This window comes from Silurus meridionalis, chromosome 5 (genome assembly GCF_014805685.1).
Source record: "Silurus meridionalis isolate SWU-2019-XX chromosome 5, ASM1480568v1, whole genome shotgun sequence".
Taxonomy (NCBI): domain Eukaryota; kingdom Metazoa; phylum Chordata; class Actinopteri; order Siluriformes; family Siluridae; genus Silurus; species Silurus meridionalis.
The window spans coordinates 14420990-14442566 of NC_060888.1; the positions used below are offsets into that span (position 1 = coordinate 14420990).

Consider the following 21577-nt stretch of genomic DNA (forward strand, 5'->3'; position numbering starts at 1 on the left):
CCTCCCCCTTAAATATTGTGTCCCCTTTTCACTTTGTTCCTTACCTTCACTGAAAGTTTCAATAAAATGCCTGATTTTTGCTATATTTCTCTCTGGTGTGGTTTTTGCATCAGAACTGGTGAGCCAAATCTTGGTACCTTTACCAGTATCTCATGATGTATACAGCTGACATCGCATTTTTATTTTTTTCCTTATTGCTAATGCAAGTTTTATTTTTTTTACATTTAACAATGCAGCGTTCAATAACTTGAGCACAGTGTTTTACTGTAAACCTTTAGTGCAGAACAGGACGATTTCTAAAATCCCATTGGCCAAAGCTTTGCATGGTTTTGTTTTCTGATATTAAATAAACACATGCTTCATTTAGTTAAATCTGGTCCATCTTTATTTAAATTTTTCAATCTAGAATATTAGGAGTGCTTTTTAAAAACATGAGGTGGAAACACTCGACTGTGGTGGAAAAACATTGACTGCGCTCAAAGAAACACCAAAGAATTTACTGTCCATCTAACCATCACAGTTAATAACTAATTGTACCATGTCAATTATGCAAATACAATTAATAAATAATACTGTTGATATCCTTCTCACAGAGAACCAAGCAATATCGTATGTTTCACCTTTAGAATGAGTTGTGTGTGTGTGAGAGAGAGGGAGAGAGAAATTCTGATCTGGATTCATGTAAAATGCTGAGAAGTGGTTTCATATGTTTCGGTGTGAATTCAACAAATCATTTTGTATAGTATCTGATAAACCTCAGTTCACATTTTCGGAAAATACATATTTACTAATAAACAAAATCTGTTTAGTTCATGATGTGTAATGTTAAAATATAAAATATCATGCCATATATATTTTTTGTAAAGTCAAGCTTGACTACGCATTTAACGTAACCCGAAGAGAGAAATCATCTTGAACATATTGTATAATCAAGCTAGATTTTCTAAAAAAAAAAACTTTAATTGTAGTTAAAATGGCATCAAACTGGCATTTAATTTTTTTTTTTTCCCCCAGGAGTATGTACTGCATGTTTTTCAGATAAAGTGATTTCTGGTAAGAATAAATGGCTATTTTGTTCTATAATTTTATATAATTTTGCAATTATTTTCCCTTTGCCTCTGGTTTTGTTTATTTAGTCATAAAGTGATTGTTAAACAATGAATCACTTGTATGGCTTAAAAGTTAAACATCTCTTGATTTGTACAAAAAAAAAAAAAAAATGCAAACATAAAATTGACTTTAGATTGAGATGTTTTAGTAAACTGACCCGAAACCCAACACTCAACCTCTTTACTGTACAGTGTATATCTACATTTGAATAAGTTTGGCCTAAATTTGTGATTTTCTTTCCACTTAATGTAGCAAATATTAATGTATGATGAAAATAATTATACTTCTACACTATTCTAAATATTATATACTGCAATGTTCACTCTTCTTAGTAGCCTACTGGGGCATTTTTTTGTTTGTTTGTAAGCACAGTGCTAAACACAGATGAAAGGCACAGTGGTGGGAAAATGGGTAAAGAAGGTACATTGGACTAATTTTAACCATAATGTACACAGACGTTTGTTTAGCCCCGCTGCATTTCTACTTCTACACTACGCACCGACTTGTAGATTAAAAGACACACTACCAAGGAAGCGGTCGGTGGGTGAATCGTTGATTATCCCCTTGCCGTTTAGCTTACATTGCACGTGTAGATGAGTGTCGAGCTGGGGATTTACAAAGCGAACAGCCACCAGAGGAGATGTGTAGTTTACCTGTACACAGCAATACAAAAGATTCTATAATTATATATCATTTTAACTATAAATTCTTCTAAATTCTAATTAATTTTCTAGAGTGTACTATTATATTGTTTATGGAAAATGTAAGCTTTATTAAAGGTCTAAATGTATTTATTTATATATGCACACACACACAAAAAAATTATGTGTGTTTAATTATGAGGTATTTATGTATTGTGTGTATACTTACATGCCTGAGCTTCCCATAATAAGGATAATACATCAAGTCAAAAATATTTTTGGGATAGAATTCTACATCTCCAAGCACCTCAGGTGTCCCTTTCTGAAAAGACAGTTAGAAATATAAAAATTAGAACTTTATGAACAGAAATCTGTGCATGCTCTCGCTTACTGACTGCTCAAGAGCTACGATGCACAAATTACCACCAACAATTGCAGCTTAGTATAATCTTAGAAATACATTACGTACTTTAACACCACATGTCACATTGACTGGAGTACCTTGACCTGGTAGATAACCGAGAATCTAGATTATAACAACAACAAACAAAAAAAAGCCACATTTGATTCAAGGTGTCAATAAATCACAGCGCAATCATGAACATGGTCTACATATTGTTCCATTTACTTAAATTATAAAAATAATTTCCCCTTCCTTTAATTATGGACTCACTCGGTTCATTCTGAGGATTATGCAGGGCTTTCCATCAGCGTAGCCAAAGTCTTTTTGCTCCATGCCTGAGCATGGCCCAAGTGAAGACCTCTTAAACTGGCATGCTTTCCTCTCAGCGCTCTCCTCCAGGCTTTCCTGCAGGAAGTATGTGTCTTGCTTGCATTCAATGTTACGCCTCTTCTGAACTGTGTCATCATAGGCTAGAGATGCGGTGCAGAAAGCGAGAGAGAGAGAGAGAGAGAGAGAGAGAGAGAGAGAGAGAGAGAGGCATTAAATAAACCACACAATGACTAAACACCCTGTCAGGCCTCTCAGTCAAAAGAATGAGCACAAAAGTGAGGCCCGAGAGGCACAGTGTGACTGTGCATAGCGTTCTAAAGGGATTCCCTTTCCTCTCTTTCTTTAAACCTGAGCAAAGATGCCACAATAAAGAATGGCAGACAGGGAAGGAGATTTGTATGTGCGAACTTTAAGGAAAAAAAGAGAAACGACTTCACACCAGAAGCGCCTTTAAGACAACACTTACGTTTCAGTTGTGCCTCCAGTGCTCTTGCGTATTTCTTCCAGGAGCTGCGATCAGAGGCATTAAATTTCATTTCAAATCCATGAGCAACATCTACATGTGGAAACATTGTCAGACCTGTTGGTTTAAAAGGGATTTCATTAAATTCAATTCATTTGGAAAAATATGAATATTCTGATAAGAGGAAAATATACAACTGAAAACTAATAAAAAATAATAACTAATTGATCTAAAAATATTTTTTGTGCCTGGTTTTTATAACGCAGTAGGTATAAAAAAATGTTCTTTTAACTGAAAATCAGTTCTAATCGAGTTATTTAGATTTTTACTTTTTGAAGTGTCCTTGTTTGGTCGCATTATTAATTCACTCTTTATAAATAACTATTATTTAAATTTTATGATTTATCTTATTTAAATATTTTCTGAAAATCATTGTGTCCTTTTAATGAATGTTGATTTTGTTTATTGCACTAAATTGGGACTCTGGCTGTAAATCTGAAAACTCCTGATTTATACCAATGTGAATTTCTTAAAGCATAAAATTAATACCTGGAGGCATCACACGATCATTGTAGGTCGGGGCATAAGGACTGATGGACCACATGAGACAGCACATGCAGCCACCAAACATGGCTGCCAGGAAAATGTACAATGCAGAGTAGAAAAAAAGAATGAGGCCTAAGAGGAAACAAAAAAGAGAAAAAGAAAGGAATCAATAAGGATTTTTAGTTACAAATACGTATTTGATTCAAATAGTTAAGAATTTGTTAGATTTATATAATTCTTTGTTTTTGTCTATGCTATCCCCTGAATCAGATTCAGAAACAAAATAAGGCAAATTAGCCATCTACCTGACTGTGTACTTTTATCATGCAGATGGTTTGCACGTCTGAAGCTTGGGCTGTATTTGCACACTGAGCAAATACGTTTGAATGGAAATAGACTGCAGACAATTGTGTTTATTTTTAATTTCCAATTAAGGGTCTTAACAGGCTCAAACGGAGACTAAATTAAACGGCTTTTCCTGCACAGGCATTTTTTGCAGGGCTTGCCAGCGCCATCCCTGTCCCTGCGCCACAATGGGCTTTCTGTTCAAGCTCAGTGAGAATTCTTCCAGCTGTCCTCTTACTCAGGAACACAGTGAACCTCCGGTTGCCATCAGAGTGACGCTTTTTAGCCACCGTCCAGAGCCACCAGCAGCTCCAAGGAGCCCGATCACCCCACTTTGGCATTGTGAGGCCTCTACACACTCTTCTACACTCTCCTTTCACAGGATTCACATCACAGGCTGTGGGAGGGGGGGTGGAGGGGGGTGGGCTTCCCCCCTGCTCACACATCTTGCCAAACCAGTCCATTTTATCTGATCCTGAAATGCTCTGCTAAATGGAACCGAGTTTATTTCAATCAGGTCAGTGTGGTTTTAAAAATACTATATTACATCGGCATGAAACAGAAGCACTACTGCGTCTGCTCATTATATCTATAAGAATGTCATGAGAATTCAGCCTGCCTAACCAATAGGGATTTGATGTGTTGGTGGTAAACCTCCATAGGAAGTGACTGTTGCCAAAAAAAAAGTCCGCAGCAGAGTTCCTGGGAGACAAGCACAATGCAAAGTGTGTTGGTGCACTCGGGATGTGAGAGTGTATTCTTTTCTAGAGTTTGGTTAGTTTTTCAGAATAGGAATGTTATTCCTTGCCAGCAAACGGACTGCGACAGTTGCTCTCCCGTTGCGAACCATTCCCCAGGCAGTCTGTTTTTGTCCAGATTTCTCCAAGCTATCTGCGCACCTATGTAAACACTTAGTTCAGACCCACACAGTGACACATGCACACACACACGCATTTGCTTTCCCAGCGGAGTGTGCAGTGGCATGGACGAGCGAGGCATAGTTCAAAGCCCCCTCTTGTCTCATCATGACCCAAAAGCCAATCCAAAATAAGGAGCAAAAACAATAAGCTCTGCACTCACTTGCCTTTACTTTTTAGACATTGACAGAACGTTGCTAATTAAAGCTTTTTGTTTTGCCCAAGCATATTCTAGAGGTGAGCTCCAAACACACTCACTAAAACAAGTGCTCATTGTTTTGCCACTTGGGTCATTAAACAGATTCACACACTCATTCACACACTTTTACATTCTACTCACTCCAGCTCTTTCCCGATCGCCCCATAAACTCCTTGGTGTCGGGGTTCCACAGGTATGTTTTCAGGGCTTCTATTTTTTCGTGCAGTGTCCTCTTGGGCTTTGGCTTGGGCTTCCATCTCTCAAAGTTGAGATCGTCCTGCTCCAGAGGCTGGTGCTCCACCAGCCCTTCCTGCTCAACCTCCAAGGATTCAGCCAGCCCATGGCAGTGTTTATGCATTGACCCAGCACGCTATTATGAGAATAAAAGCATGAAGTAAAGTACAGGGTTTTTTTATTTTTTTATTACAAATTACATTTGGCAGAATTCTTTTTTTAACCACAAAAAGCAAGCCCTAGAGATATCAATCCAATCCAACAATTTCCCTACGAGATCAATAAAGTATTCTGATTCTGATTGATGATTCAATATTAAACTCTACGTCATGTAATTCCATGCACCTGCACTGAATGAAATTCTTACAAATCACAGGGGACACAAAACTGACCAGAGCAGTAAAGTAATGAATTTTTTATTTTCAGTACCATTTCAGTCAAGTGTTCTTGTGAATGCAACTGAAAGCAGAAACAAGAAGGCTGACCCTGCAGACCCCCTTTGGGGAAGGGAGGATAGGGGGTTAATGTCCCCCCAGCTGCAAAGGAGAGCAGGGTCATTTTCTGTCCAGATGTTCTCAGCACTTTCGTTCTCAGAACAAAGTCACGGCACACACTGAGACCTCCATCTGACCACAGCAAAAGCGCCTCAAACCCCCATGGAGCAACTTTACCCACTTGGTCTTCTTTTTCTTTCTCGACTTATCAACTAAGTACAACTTATAACAACTAGTAAATGATGACTAGAGCCATCAAACTGATTAAGATAGGGGGTTAAATGTATATTATTCTAAAACAGCATTTGACTGCATGTCTTTGGTCCCAGACAGATAGAACATGGCTCAGTGCCCATGTAAAATAAAGGATAAATATTTTCCCATCAGTGCTCATGACCCAAAATGGCAAAGATGCAGCGTGTTGGTGGAGTGTGTTTGCTTACCGCTTTTGGTGCTGAGGGTTCGAGCTGCAGCTCCTCAGCTCCTCCCGCAGTGTTCTCGGCTTCCATGCTCCCTTCGCTGGAGAACAAAGGCACTTGTTAAACCAATCACACACACCAGCGGCCCAAAGCCTCTAACGCGAAGTTCAAACCCGCCGAGATAAAGTTTGGGTCAAGCCAAATGAAGTGAAGTGAGGAAAAAAACCAACAACTTTCACAGCGGACTAAGAGTCTTAAAAATATCCACCAAAGTAAAGTTTGAGCCAAGGCAACCAAAAAAGGCCAAAAAACACTTTCAAACTTATTTAAAAAAAATATACAAAATACAAAAATTAATCTTCACGGTACCCAAAAGTAGTTCTGTAACGCTGAAAACCGAAACGTCGCATTGACACTGAACGACGGGATCGATTTAACCGAATTAATCGAATTAATCGTTAAAGGTATTTGGATATCATTTAGTTGTTCCTCTTAGGGCGGGCGGAGAGCGCACTCTGAGAAGCTCCCTGCAGCAGGGCCAGCATCCTAGTGAATGAGGTCCACACTTTGGAGAGAAAGTGGGGGGTGGGATAGAGGTTGGAGGAGGTTTTCTCTCTCTCTCTCTCTCTTTTTTTTTATCCCCGAAGAGTTATTTGGCTGAAGCGAGGATCTATACAGTATTCCGCACACGCACAAGTGCACTCTCAGTCTGAAATGAGACACGTCCAGATGCCGCGCTGCGTTAACGCGCGACTCTTGGCTCATCTATGCGCGCGCTCTAACAACCTCTGCAAAACATCTGTTCTTCAAAAACTACTGGATTTTTACTTGAGTGTGAATAACGTCCATAATGATTTTTTTATTCCCCCTTTCCCCAAACGTGCATTGAACACATAGCTCACCATTGAAACCTCTGGGGATCTTCCCACTTTAGACTGAAAAAAAAAGTTGTGGCCCCTGTTGATTGTAATAAATTGCGCTACTTGTCAACGGTTTAAATATTTGTATCCCAGTCACGTTGTAGTCCTTTAGCTTGTGTGAACCCGCTTACATGAATGGAAATGTCGTCATGGAAAATTCGTTCTTCTTTTTTTTCCCCTTCCGCGTTTTTATTTATGAAGAGCACGTAGGATCGCACACACACACACACACACACACACACACACACACACAGAACTTTCATGAAATTAAATCCAGTTAACTCTTAGGCTATATCAAAAATAGAACATACATTTGCAAAGTCTGTAGAGCATGCATTGCTTTACCACAGCAGATTATAATCTGATCTGCCTTCTTGTGGCCCATTTTGTCTATAAAACATTTACATCCATTTCTAAAGTATTTGCAAAAAGATCCCAGGGTGTCCGTGCTATTTAGATCGCTTCTGATTTAGGGCTTACGAGCTCTACATTACTCTGTTTAATACCATATAGAACAGAGAGAGAGGTTTTAAATCTTGACTGTTTTAATCTGTTTTGTGGACATCCAAATATATTTTGGAATGACCAATACTCCATTTGCCCACTGTGTGGCGCTCCTGAGTAAATGTGTATCCACTAGACGAGCTTTCTGTGCCTATTCCCTGTAATAACTGCTAAATAACTGCAATCACTTGCATGAAATAAAATTAAGACTAACCTAATGCCTTTTAACAAAACAAAGCAGCTGTCCAATCTCATTTTCCTTGCCAGAGCCAATCTAAATCTCTTCATTCTCTTTTGTATTAAGTTAAACGTCCATAACACTCACTTTTTTAAAGTCAATGTTTAATATCGGATTGTCTAACAAATAGTGTAAAGCTCCATAAAGTTCCTGTGGAGGGTTAAACTCGTGAGTCATGAAGATGGATCTGGATTGTAATTTATATAAACAGTTTGCTATGAAGGCTTAGGACTTCAATCACCATGAATAGTTTTACAGTCAAGTCTCCTTCAGTAAACAGTTGATTATCTCAACAATGAAGGAACGGACATTGGGTGTCACCCACATGAGGATGGGCTCACTGTTAAGTTTGGTTCCTCTCAGGATTTCTTTCTCATACCATGGCAGGATGATTTTTAACATACAGGCACTGCATAGCAATGCTTACCTGAAACATAACATCATATATGTTTACAAGTAACATTGGCCTGAGACAAAAAGTGGCATAAAATTTCAGTGATTGTCCAGCTGGTTATAGAAGCCGATTGCACATGATAGTACTAATACAATAATAACTACAATAACACAGAACACAATCAGACCCATGTAGATAATCCAGCATAAAAAATATTACACACTGGCCTGTGACAGCAAGTGATAAACTTAGAGACTAATTTATAGATATAACTTTTATATCTGGAATCTACAACTCCGATTCCAAAAACGTTGGGACACTGAACAAATTGTGAATGAAAAAAGGAATGCAATAATTTACAAATCTCATAAACTTATATTTTATTCACAATAGAATATAGATAGCATATCAAATGTTGAAAGTGAGACATTTTGAAATGTCATGCCAAATATTGGCTCATTTTGGATTTTATGAGAGCTACACATTCCAAAGAAGTTGGGACAGGTATCAATAAGAGGCCGGAAAAGTTAAATGTACATATAAGGAACAGCTGGAGGACCAATTTGCATCATATTAGTTCAATTGGCAACATGATTGGGTATAAAAAAGAGCCTCTCAGAGTGGCGGTGTCTCTCAGAAGTCAAGATGGACAGAGGATCATCAATTCCCCCGATGCTGCGGCAAAAAATAGTGGAGCAATATCAGAAAGGAGTTTCTCAGAGAAAAATTGCAAATAGTTTGAAGTTATCATCATTTACAGTGCATAATATCATCCAAAGATTCAGAGAATCTGGAACAATCTCTGTGCGTAAGGGTCAAGGCCAGGAAAACATACTGGATTCCCTTGATCTTTGGGCCCTTAGACGGCACTGCATCACATACAGGAATGCTACTGTAATGGAAATCACAACATGGGCTCAGGAACACTTCCAGAGAACACTGTCGGTGAACACAATCCACCATGCCATTGCCAGCTTAAACTCTATAGGTCAAAAAAGAAGCCATATCTAAACATGATTGTGAAGTTTTATTAACAAATAAATTTTCAAAGTTCTTTTTGGAAAACTGGGACGCCGTCATCCGGACTAAAGAGGATAAGGACAACCCAAGTTGTTATCAGTGCTCAGTTCAGAAGCCTGCATCTCTGATGGTACGGGGTTGCATGGGCAGCTTACACATCTGGAAAGGCTTAAAGGTTTATCCAAGGCTTAAAGGTATATCCAAGTTCTAGAACAACATATGCTCCCATCCAGACACCGTCTCTTTCAGGGAAGACCTTGCATTTTCCAACATGACAATGCCGGACCACATACTGCATCAATTACAACATCATGGCTGCGTAGAAGAAGGATTCTTCTACTGTAATGGCCAGCCTGCAGTCCAGATCTTTCACCCATAGAAAACATTTGGCGCATCATAAAGAGGAAGATACAACAAAGAAGACCTAAGACAGTTGAGCAACTAGAAGAGAAAAGAAGAGGGGATGCCACACAGTAGTAAACATGCCATGAAATTTAAAATCAAATGAGAATGTGCATGCACGTGTTTTTGGATGTTTTTTACACAACAGCGTTGCCGCGATTTGTTTGATTGGTCATGCGGATCGAGATAACCTGTAATGCGGATAAGGAGGCGGAAGCCGAAGTAAACGCAAACAAAGTTTATTGAGAATACTCAGGAGATAATCCACCAATACTTGTAGCGAAGCAGTAATATCCAGTGGTGCGCTCTGGGAGCGCGGTCCACGAAGTTCTGTAAAAGCAGAGACAGTTTGTGTAGAGAATCCACGGATCCGCGCTTTCCATAGAGCGGATTTGTGGATTCTCTACACGAACTGCGGGCGAGCTCGTCGCAGTCATGCTGATCACACACACCTGACTCTCATTCACTCACTCATCCGTGTGTGATCAGCATGACTCCGACGAGCTCGCCCGCACGGGAGAAGAAGCAGGGTGCCTCGGGGAAATGCCGCCGCCGAAGGGGCCGTGGCAGGGGGGATTCCTGACATAACTGACGTTAAGTGGCAAATTTGCCCCCCCCTTGTGCTATTAGGGTTCAGCGACATAAAAAATTGACATAACCGATTAAAAAAATGCTAAGACAAAGCGAGAATTTGGCGGTTCCACTTCAAAAACGTCGACTTAATAGGGTTGTCGATTTAACCGAGGTCGAGATAAGTGGGTTCGACTGTAATAATAATAATAATAATAATAATAATAATAATAATCCCAATGGGAATGCTCGGTTCTCTGTAAAACCAAAAAAAGCATTTGGTTTGAATCCAAAACTCAATAAATAAATTTAATTCTGGATTAATTCCAGTGTCAATTTGAATAAAGCCAATTTCTGCAAAATAGGGTTAAATCATGTGCATACCAATTGAATTGTTGGATTATGTTCATAAAATAAATTTGTGCTTAGGTGTAAATGGTTTTCTTTTTACACTTAAAGAGGTCACTGGCTACAAAGAAGAAGTAAACACTGAATCTTGGATGATAATTTGAAAGAGTGCGATGTACTTTGGTTTATTGGGGAGATTTGATTGTGTGTTTGTTTGTTTGTTTATTAATAAATGAAATCATCTTCAGCCATCTTTACAAACGTAATACAAGATGGGGGGGGGGGGTAATAATATTGTTAAAATGTGGCAACCTAATCCATAACGTCTAATATTTATTTTATAATAATATCTTGTTAATAATATAATACTTCTATATTTATATATTATAATATTATAATATTCCTGACACTAGACATGTTGTAGTGGTCCTGGTTGTTCTGTCAGGAAGAAAAAAAAAGCTCACGCGCGGAGGGTTCACACAGCGCATGCGTAGAGGCTGCGTTTTTGGACCAAAACACGAGGACGGCAGTGAGTTAGGTGAGGACGGAGGAGCTGGACGGAGCGCTGTGAAAGCTCAGTCGTCACGTTTGGCAAGTCAGAGAATGCCGCGGCAAGCAATGGCGCCCCATCATTTAAGCTTTGTCTCACCGAGGGGTTTCATTTTCAGTCTTAAAACATAAATGCAGTCCATTCTAGAGATCCTCCAAAAATGCCAGCGGGAGTGAATGCGCAAGCTGCCGGGATCCATATGTCCGATGCTATGGGTACGTGCAAGGTCAATGCTGTTCAGCTGGACGGCTTGACTTTTGTGCGAATGTAACCTTATTTTCGGTTATTGTAACGAGGAAAAAAAAAACCAAACACATGTACTCGACACCATCTGCGTGTATGAATGAATTACCGATGACCTCGCTTAGAAAATCGTGCGTTGTTTGATTGCATGCATTGAGGAATAACAATTTCCCGTGCAGGGTTCACTGTTTATCTTACAGTCCTGTACGGAGGATAACACAGATCTGTTCTCCTGGTGTCTCCTCTAATGTTCCTTAATATTTCATGTGTTCATTTAGAGAATAACGTAACCTTGTAGGTGTGGCGGTGGATGTTAATGCTGACAAATGAAATCCTGCCTGCACTCTGTGTTTTAACTGTACATACACTTTGCATTCAGAGCAACTTGATGTGCTTTAATCCAAAAAGAGTCAAAGTGTTTTCCAATGCAATGAACTTTAGAGCCAGAGGTCAGGAAAAACGTTTGAAGTACTACATTTTGAATCCTTGTTCAGAGTAAAAAAAAAAAAAAATCTTGTAAACAATAAAAGAAAAAGTCATCATTCATTATGTCATTTATAATTGATAACTACAAATGATTTCTCAGATCAATATGGCTTTTAGTTATCAGCCGGACTGATGACAATGGTGGTATTGGAGACAATGAAAACATGTATAAATAATTGTACTGAATTTAATTCTAGGCTCTTGGGGGCTGAAGTAATCTTAACTGGCATATGCCTTCAGGTAAGCTAAGCATTTTCAAGCTATTGACCTACTTATCATCCTTATAGGGTCTTTCAAGAGGAGGAAGAGGAAGTCCATCACTGTGACTGCGATGTTGTTTGTAGTGTCCATACTTATTCTGGTCTTTGGTTTGGCTGCCACCACAAGGACACAGAACATCACGGTTGGAGGCTACTATCCTGGAGTGATTGTATGTAATCATGGGTCTATGCATGTAAAAAATTATCTTACAATGCTGAAGGAGTTATTCAAACAAATATAAATTAACATTTTTTTAAAGCTGATGTCTCAGAAGCATTAGTCCCTAGTGTTCTGTTGTTCATATCTCAGAGAGGGGAAATCCATTTACATAAACTGACTGTGGAACGTTTAATAAGGTGAAATACCTTCATTTTTCTTAAAGTACAGCTGCCATGAGCTACTTAGGTATTGAATAGTTAGAATTGGAATATAATGGTACTTGAATTTGCAGCTTCAGACCCTCCAGAAAGCTAAGAAGACAACAAAAGTTGTTGAAAAAGTAATTATACACTGGTGGAAATATGAATGAGTGATACATCTCTGAGTCAAGTGATAAAATCAGTAACAGTGTTTGTCCTGTTATTTTTAGCTCGGTTTCGGCTCTTTTCTCGGAATCATTGGGGCTCATTTAATAGAGAATAAGAGGCAGATGGTAAGAGGTTTTCCATTACATTAATTTTTTTTTTCATATCAATTTCTCTGTTTTTTGCTCTGCATCATACAAATAATGTTGTTTTATGACAATGACACAGCATTGTTCCTTAATGAGAAAATCCACAGTTCTTCCATTCAGGTGTTTGTGGTTTAACTTGTGCTATTAGAACAGAGGAACAGTTCAGTTCAACAGTTTGAACATTAGAAAATGTTCCAGGGACTCTGTTGAGATGCACCCATAAATAGCTCTGTGTAAGAGGAGTAGGATTGGAGTCCAGGCAGGAAAGTATGGGAGAAAAAACTGCAGAGCAGAAGAAATAGCAAGTGCAAGTGTTAACTGGGCTCAATGCAATGCATGGGCATAACTGAATAAATAGCATTGTTTTTGAGAAGTTGAAGCTGCTAAAAAGGGATTAGCCGATCACTTATATAACATTTACATTTTTTAAATATGTGGTTGGTAGAGTCAGCATGCAGTACCTTTCAATTTATTGTTTGCACCATGTCTGGCTCCATGGAGCTGTCAGTTGTAGAATGTGGTATGTCATTGGGAGTGTTCAGGTCCCTCCCTCCAGCAGAGCTGCATGTACCGCAGGAAGAATGGGATGACGTGAAAATGAATCCTCCCTATTTCTGAGGAGGGAGTGCTCATTCACGGGGATCTGGGCACAAAGCCAACTAGGGGGCACCAGAGAAGGGAACTAATTTACTTTCATCATATCCTCTACAAAGGGCTTTATACTTAATGACCCATGACTGCAAGCTAGAAGATACATCAACTAATGCCACTGCAGTCTTTATTAGTTTTCACTAAAATACACAGAAGCCAGGATAATTGATACATCTGTTCAAAATAGATCCAATAGTCCAAAGTAAATTAGATTTTCCTCTATTAAGAGAGAATGTCATATATATGTGTGTGTATGTATGTATGTATGTATGTATGTATATATATGTGTGTATGTATGTATGTGTGTGTGTATATATATATATATATATATATATATATATATATATATATATATATATATATATATATATATATATACACACACACACACACATACACATATACACACATATATATATATATATATATATATATATATATATATATATATATATATATATATATATATATATATATATATATATATATATATTATATGTGTATGTATGTGTATGTGTGTGTGTGTGTATAAAAATATGAATAAATGTTTGAGTATTTCACTGCAATTTTAAGACTATGAACTACATATATCCTGCACTGTACAGTAAATTCTTTTGTGTTGCAGCTGGTAGCTTCCATTGTCTTCATCAGCTTTGGTGTGGTGGCTTCGTTCTGTTGCGCTATAGTGGATGGCATTTTTGCTGCGAGACACATAGTGAGTTATTCTATTTTTGCTATTCCAAAAAGGAACTTTTGGGCAGGATACACTATTTTTCCATTATCATGTGCTTTTTTTTTTTGGGGTGTATCTTCATCCCACAGGACCTCCGACCTGTTTATGCTGGTCGATGTGAATACTACTCCAGTGTAACAGCCTTTGATGTGGATGTGAGTTCATTCATTACCTTATGACCGTATAAAAATTTTTTATCTTATAACAACCTAAATATTTGCACATGACTGTAGTTCTTACTTTTTTTTTTTTTTTTTTTTTTTTAAGACAGAAATTCAGCATTTGTTTTTCAGATTTTTACATTTCCTTTTCTTTTTAGGTTCACTGCCAGACAGCATCACGTGTGCCATGTAATCTGCGTGTGAAGAGTAGGACATGCTACTGCTGCGACCTCTACAATTGTGGAAAGTATGTAGGAAACCCTTGCCGTCTTACCCTTTTTCCTTTTTTTCAAGATAGCTCCTAAATGATATACAGCTATCTTTGCTTTATCTAGTTGTGTTACAGTTTCTATTTGCTTTCACCTTATTTTTCCTTTGAGCTTTGTTAGTAAAGACCACCTGTGTTTACTTATGTTTCAGAGAGCATCCTCTTTTGGGACTTCAGAATAAAGATGTTTTGAAAAAATTTAGGAAATCATCCATGAATTGGAAGTAGGTTATTTTTATTTTTAGCCCCTTCGAAGGCGATGAGTGTTGTGGTTGAAGTACTCAGTGTGGCTGTGTAGAGCTTGCTCCACTGGGAACATATGGAATTATTCAAATCAGCTAAGATTAGATTTTTTTTACATGGTGCTTCTTGTTGAAGCGAAATATAGGTTCCATCAACACATGCAGCTGCAAAGTATCATGATGGAAGTGTAACTCATTTGTGGTCTTAAGAACCTCGTAGGCCAAATTTTGTGGTTGTATATATTATTATTATGTTGTTTTTTGTTTTTTTTTGTTTTTTTTATGGATTTGTTCTAGCAGTCTTTTTACTTCAATGATCTTTATACATGATTTTTTTTTGTTGTTGTCGCTGTATTTTATTATTGGTAATATTGTTGATACAAACTCATTTTATAAATCTTTTGCTGAAATGCTGTTTTCTACACCCTCCGATAGCCATGTTGATCCCAGAGGAGGCTACCACGAGTACACAGAAGTGCACAGTTGCCAGGACGTCGTGTACCTTTACCACCTGTTGTGGTCTGCGACCATTCTCAACATCATCGCGTTCTTCCTGGGTATCATCACAGCAGCAGTGCTTGGAACCTTCAAGGACATGGTAGAATTTGAAATGACCTATTTTATGCCGCTGTTAATATTGAACGTGCTTTGAATGTGTACCCTTGTGAAGGTCTTCAGACATTGTGGTTCACTATGAAGGAATAATTCATTCAGAGATACATTCCTCTGCATTGAACACTGTACCCAAGTCAGGGTTGTGGTAGATTTATTGCAACAGTGGAGAGGAGGTTCTAAAAAGGCATAGAAACCTGTGGGATATAGATTATTTTGAAAAAATTTCTGACCTTTTGTATTTTTGAGCATTTTATCATGTTATTTTAAGTGGATTGAATTTATCTTTTTGCCAATTAACTTACACACAAGTGAAAGTTTTGGGGGTCTTTTACTTTATTTTTTAAAAATGTAAACCTATTCTTATACTAAGTGTTTAGACCTTTTACTAAAGGCACTCCAAACTATTGATTTTCTTAACAGTGCCTATCAAACTTTTGGAAACACTTAGACTTTTATCGAATTTATGAGACATGCATGTTCCATTTGTTTATATGCAACAAACAAGTTAAAAGCCAAAAGCACACAAGAATTAGACAGTGAATGACAGGAAGAATGTTTTGTTTACAGATGAGTCCAAAGTTGGCATTTGTGGCTCCCACTAAAATTATGTTACTCACACAGTCAAACATGGAGGTGAAAGCTTAGTGGTTTGGGGTTGTTTTGGAGCAGGGATGTCTGGAGACATATTCCAGGTGAAAAGAATACTGAAACAACATGGCTACCATTCCATACTTTAATGCCATACAATTATGTCTGGATTACGGCTAAGTGGAACTAACTTTACCATACAAGAAGACAGTGATACGAAAGCATACATTCAAGCTCTGTAAGCGTTGTTAACGGTCAGCTGGGGTGTGATCTTGTCATGGAATGGCCTGCCCGTTTACTGCACCTAAATCCCATTAAACTGCTCTGAAATTAAAACCTTAAGGTCAGAAAGAAATATCCAACTTATGAAGAAAACCTTTCGCCAGTTTTTCAAAAGGCATGACAAAGTATTTCAGCTCAATGTTTGGGGAAACGAACTGTCCAAGAGTATGTAAAGCTGTTATTCATGCGAAGGGAGAATTTTAAGCAAAAATTAGGTTTAACATTTGTATATTTTTTTTTTGGTCAATGTTAATCTTCATGCTGCTAAATGACCTAGTTTTTTTGCATACGAAACATGCATCTGTCTCTGAAAAACCATTAAATGCTGTGTGTTTCCAAAAATTTGACAGGCCCTGTATGTCTCAAGAACTTGAATGTAATCCATCTATGGCAAATTCAACTGATTGGACATAATATTAATATGGTGGATCTTCTTAGTGGCAGAAATGGGGAGATGGATTAACATTGACAAAAGGGTGAATACATTCAAATTCGGCACAGCACAACATTGGCCTAAAACATTCAGGCAGGACTATGATGGACTGGTTTCAGGGCAAGTCTCTGAATATCCAGAATGGCCTAGCCAAAGTCCAGAACATAGAATATTGTTGCAGAGATCAGAAGATGACAATTCACAGATGCTCCCCCTCTTTTTTTTTGACAAAGCTTCAGAGTATCTCATATTAAGAATGCATAAAGCTGACCTAAATTTGGGTGTAAAAAGCGCTTCCAATGCTCAACGGAAAAACCAAAATAAAATACCATCTTAATATTTCAGGACTTTCACCTCGCTCAAGTGCTTCAACATGTTCCACTCCTTTGTGTGTGGGTGTGCACGTGTTAATGTGCAACTTCTGTCAGCTCTGTCCTTCTAGCTGTTTTTCTGCTACAAGGACACAACTGAAATTCTGTGATAACACCACAGGTGAAAATCATAACGTATTTAACCTACTCCAGTTCAACCTGCCTCCTGTCCATCCTCTCGTCTCACCCATTTCCCCACTTCCACAGTGTGTATATTAGATGTATTTGATTAATTATTTGAAATAATTAAGTAAATATAATAAATTGTAAATTAAATCTATGTTAATCCATGTAAATTAATCTATCTATATCTACTTTGGCACAGTAAAGTGTGCAAAAAGTTGATAGTCTGAATATTTTCCGAACTCCCTATAAATAAATGCACTATGCCTGTAGGGATTTGCCCATATGGGCATGATGATCAGCTGTCCAGCTATTACTATAATCAATATTTTTTATTTTTAATGAACAAAAGCAAAAAAAAAAAAGCATTGTTTTTGCCCCCATTTTTTATGAGCTGAACTCAAAGGTCTAAGATTTTTTCTATGTACACAAAAGGCCTATTTCTCTCAAATATTGTTCACAAATGTGTCTAAATCTGTGTTAGTGAGCACTTCTCCTATGTGGAGGTGTGGCATATCATGAAAAACCAGTCAGGATCTGGTGTGACCACCATTTGCCTCACACATTTTGCCCTGTACAGTGAAAACCGGGATTGATTCATGAAGAGAACACCTCAAGTCGGTTACGACGACGATCTGCAGTCAGGTCGAGACCACGATGAAGACGATGAGCATGCAGATGAGCTTTCCTGAGACAGTTCCTGACAGTTTAGCAGAAATTCTTTGGGTATGCAAACCCATTGTGGCAGCAACTGTCCAGGTGGCTGATCTCAGACAATCTTGGTGGTGAAGATTCTGGATTCGGAGGTCCTGGGCTGGTGTGGTTACATATTGTCTGCGGTGGTGAGGCCGGTTGGATGTACTGCCAAATTCTCCGAAACGCCTTTGGAGACGGCTTATGGTAGAGATATGAACATTTAATTCACAGGCAACTGCTCTCCTGGACATTGATGCATGCCAATTGCATGCTCCCTAAAAACTTGCGACATCTGTGGCATTGTGCTGTTTGATAAAACTGCGCATTTTAGGCCTGTGCAATAATCATGCTGTCTAATCAGCATCTTGATCAGTGACACCTGTGAGGTGGATGGATTATCTCAGCAAAGGAGAAGTGCTCACTAACACAGATTTAGACAGATTTGTGAACAATATTTGAGAGAATTAGGCCTTTTGTGTACATAGAAAAAGTCTTAGACTTTTTAATTTAAAGTCTTAATAAGATCTGTTATAGATTAGATTAATTTTGGAATAATTAAATCTATATTTTTTCAAGGTGCCAACTGCTGCCACTGACACATGTGAACCAGATTCCCACGCCACCACAGCGGCCCCTCAGACTCGCACCAGAACCACCTCCAACTCTTTCTACAACACTGCCCCCTGCCTGCCACCTTATACTGCCTATGACCTCCAGGTAATTCAGAACTTTGTATTGTATATTTGCCACAATGCTGAGCAGGTTTGCTTAAAAGTCCTTACAGCATCCAACAAACAATTATTACAGACAAACACGGCTTATTCCTATATTAGTGCCAACAAGCCAAGTTTATTCATTTATAAGTTTAGTCAGTCGTGATATCACCTCTAAAGACATTTAAAAGGGGCATGGTTAATGGGGTTAATCAGGATTTTAGGGATGACTTTCAAAGCTCATGAACTTGGATGAACTTTCAAAGAGCAACTGTAGCTGTTCATAGTTTTGTAGCAAAGTCATGTCTTGTTTCTTTGTAAATTGTTTTAACAGACCCTCAGCAGGGTCTTATTTGCAGATGTTGCTCATTTTGAGGCTCAGAAACTGTATTCCTGGCAAAAAAACAAAATGAATATACCATTCCCTCTCAAAGTATTGAAACAGCAAGTACAATTCTTATAAATAATGTGTGTGTGTGTGTGTGTGTGTGTGAAATGCATGCTCAAATATGTGATGGTTTGGTGACTTGACCAATACATATTGGTCATAATGGAATGAAAAGGGTTTCTTTCTCTCTACCCATGTGATGGACACCAGGCATATCACACAGAGAAACTGCTTTCTTTTTTTTTCATTCAAATCAAAGTGTTTTAATGACTTGGCCAGAATGCACCAGTGTCCCCTCCCCACTGCTGTGCTGGAAAATCAGAAAGCAACATGATATAAGAAAATGACATCAAAATGCATTTTTAAGTCAATTATGGAAATGCTTCTTTCCCAGAAGCCATTCCAAGCTTATTATGCTGGTCGGCATCTAAAGCACCAAACCCATTTTTGTTAAGTTTCATTGTTTTGCTGTGGTTGCTATAGAGATGTGAAGAGATCCTGAATGCTTGATTGCTGCATCACAGTCCTACTAATCTTGGTGTATATTTTTTTTAAATGAGACCATTTGTAAATTATCCATCAATTTTATTGTCCTCCCATCGGTATGCTTGCATGTAGCTGACGAAAATATTGCAATTTCTGGAACTTTACGCAATATAGAGGTTCTATAGGATCTGTAAATGCGTATACAGTGGAACCCGGTTATGTCGATGTCCTAGGGGGTCGCCAAAAAGCATCGAGGTAACCGATGATCGAGATAAACGAAAATCAAAATGGCGGCAATATATTAACGTGCTTGAAATTTCTTTATGTACATGATGCGCGTTAATAAATAAGAACGTGCATGCACGTGTTTTTGAAGGGGTTTTTTACACAACAGTGTTGCCGCGATTTGTTTGATGAAGGCATGCTATAAAAATACATACAGTACATGTTTATCTGTCAGGAATCCACCTGCCACGCCCCCTTCGGCTCCCTTCAGAGTGTCAGGTGCTTTCTCGGCCGCTTTCTCTGAAGCTCCGCTTCAATCGCGCACATATGGTGGTCGTTTAGCATCATCACCAGCTCCTATTTAAACTTCCACACTCTCACTGTCCGTTATTGTTGGTATATGTTGGTTCACGGCGGTCGTTGTTATCGCGCATGCGTATCCCGGTACGTGCCTTCCAACCGGCACTCTCTCAACGGCTGTTTTTTTCTTCCCAAAGCGCATCGCGGATTCTGCCGGTGTTCATTCTTCATACGTTCCCCCGTGTGCTGTTCAGCGCCGCGCTTCTACTTTCGCCTCCCGTTCATCACATAACATTTAACAACAAAAGGCATATGTGCACTAACTAACAGTAGAGATTCACCGGTATACAATACAACACCTGTAGCAGCTGTAAGGTATGATTTTTCCGCCACTTCCGCGAGTTCTTCTGCGGCTGCACCGAAATAACAGACGTTAAATGGCAAATTTTTCCCCCCTTGTGCTCGAGATATTAGGGTTCGGCGACATAAAAAAGTCGACATAACCGATAAAAAATGCTAAGAAAAAGCGAGAATTTGGTGGTTCCACTTCAAAAATGTCGACTTAATAGGGTTGTCGAGGTAACCGAGGGCGAGATAACTGGGTTCCACTGTATTTCCGATATTGCAATTAGACTTACAATTAGATATTGCAAAATAAAATCAATTCTATTTCAAGCTGTTTGATTTAGCCAAGTCCAGCATTGGGAAGTAACTGGGGGTTAGCCATATTAGCGTTCACTTTCCACATTATAGTATGCCAATGAATGAATAAACTAATGACATTTGTCATTTCAGGGCTCCAACATGTTCCCGGACGCTTCTGGCCTATCTGATGACTCACAGTCTGGAGCCAGTCACATGTGGCCCACAATGATCCCTCCACGCTATTCTCCTCCTTATTATCCACCTGACGATAAACCTCCGCCATACAGTCCTTAAAGAATGCCAAAATCGTGGTCACATTGACAATATGCTCTAGTATTTGAGAGGTACATGGGCATGCATACATTTTAAAAAAGTTCCTGCTCTTGTGGACGATCACTACACGGGCAAGTCCTGCTACGATGTGATATCTGCTGAATAGAATCAGATCACCGCTGCAGTGGAGAACCTGAAGGTTAATCTACGCAGTGGGATTTCTACAGTTTAGGTTCACTAGGCAGCCTCACGACTTCATGCTTTAACCAACAGCAAGACTGTTCACAGATATGCCTTAAAAGTGTCATTATGCTCATGTCATGAGTGTTTTCTGTGGACACAGTGACTCTGATTTTGTCTCACTTTAGCCGAAGAGGGATGAGGAATCTTGTATGTCTGTCTGTATTGTCTTGTTCATTTGCACTTTATTTGTACCTGAATATAACTGTAAGACATCCAACTACATAATCCTTCCATCAGTTCGGGCAGCTAGAAATAAGCTTGTGGAGCCCAAAAGCATACTTCTAATATTCTCTCTAAGCAACATGTAAATCATGGTCATTTTATTTAGCACCTCACCCAGGTACAAATAATACGTTCAATCACATGCAGTGTAAATACCCTCTTTCTGGTGTGTGAATAGTCCTATTACGATGAGTAGATTAAGGAAACAA

General features: G+C 38.6%; 2 protein-coding genes across 7 annotated transcripts; one reads left to right on the forward strand and one right to left on the reverse strand.

Annotated features, from left to right (window-relative positions):
* Positions 1-367: 367 nt before the first annotated feature.
* atp1b4 (ATPase Na+/K+ transporting subunit beta 4) lies at positions 368-6678 on the reverse strand. Its single transcript, XM_046849461.1, has 9 exons — positions 6471-6678; positions 6126-6201; positions 5096-5324; positions 3497-3625; positions 2951-3064; positions 2425-2624; positions 2221-2277; positions 1981-2073; positions 368-1763 (listed from the first exon to the last, which is right to left on the reverse strand). Exons 1-9 carry the CDS (start codon positions 6509-6511, stop codon positions 1602-1604), a joined length of 1101 nt encoding a protein of 366 aa, XP_046705417.1. The 5' UTR covers positions 6512-6678; the 3' UTR covers positions 368-1601.
* A 4363-nt stretch (positions 6679-11041) lies between these two features.
* On the forward strand, positions 11042-21368 carry tmem255a (transmembrane protein 255A). Of its 6 annotated transcripts, none has more exons than XM_046849697.1 (11): positions 11042-11262; positions 12064-12206; positions 12489-12536; positions 12627-12689; positions 13987-14076; positions 14163-14249; positions 14414-14502; positions 14676-14747; positions 15201-15363; positions 18450-18590; positions 20781-21368. In XM_046849697.1, exons 1-11 carry the CDS (start codon positions 11208-11210, stop codon positions 20922-20924), a joined length of 1095 nt encoding a protein of 364 aa, XP_046705653.1. In that variant the 5' UTR covers positions 11042-11207; the 3' UTR covers positions 20925-21368. The 6 variants fall into 6 exon arrangements, with proteins under 6 accessions (XP_046705653.1, XP_046705655.1, XP_046705658.1 ...); XM_046849699.1 differs by having other exon boundaries at positions 14184-14249; XM_046849702.1 differs by lacking the exon at positions 14676-14747.
* Positions 21369-21577: the final 209 nt, after the last annotated feature.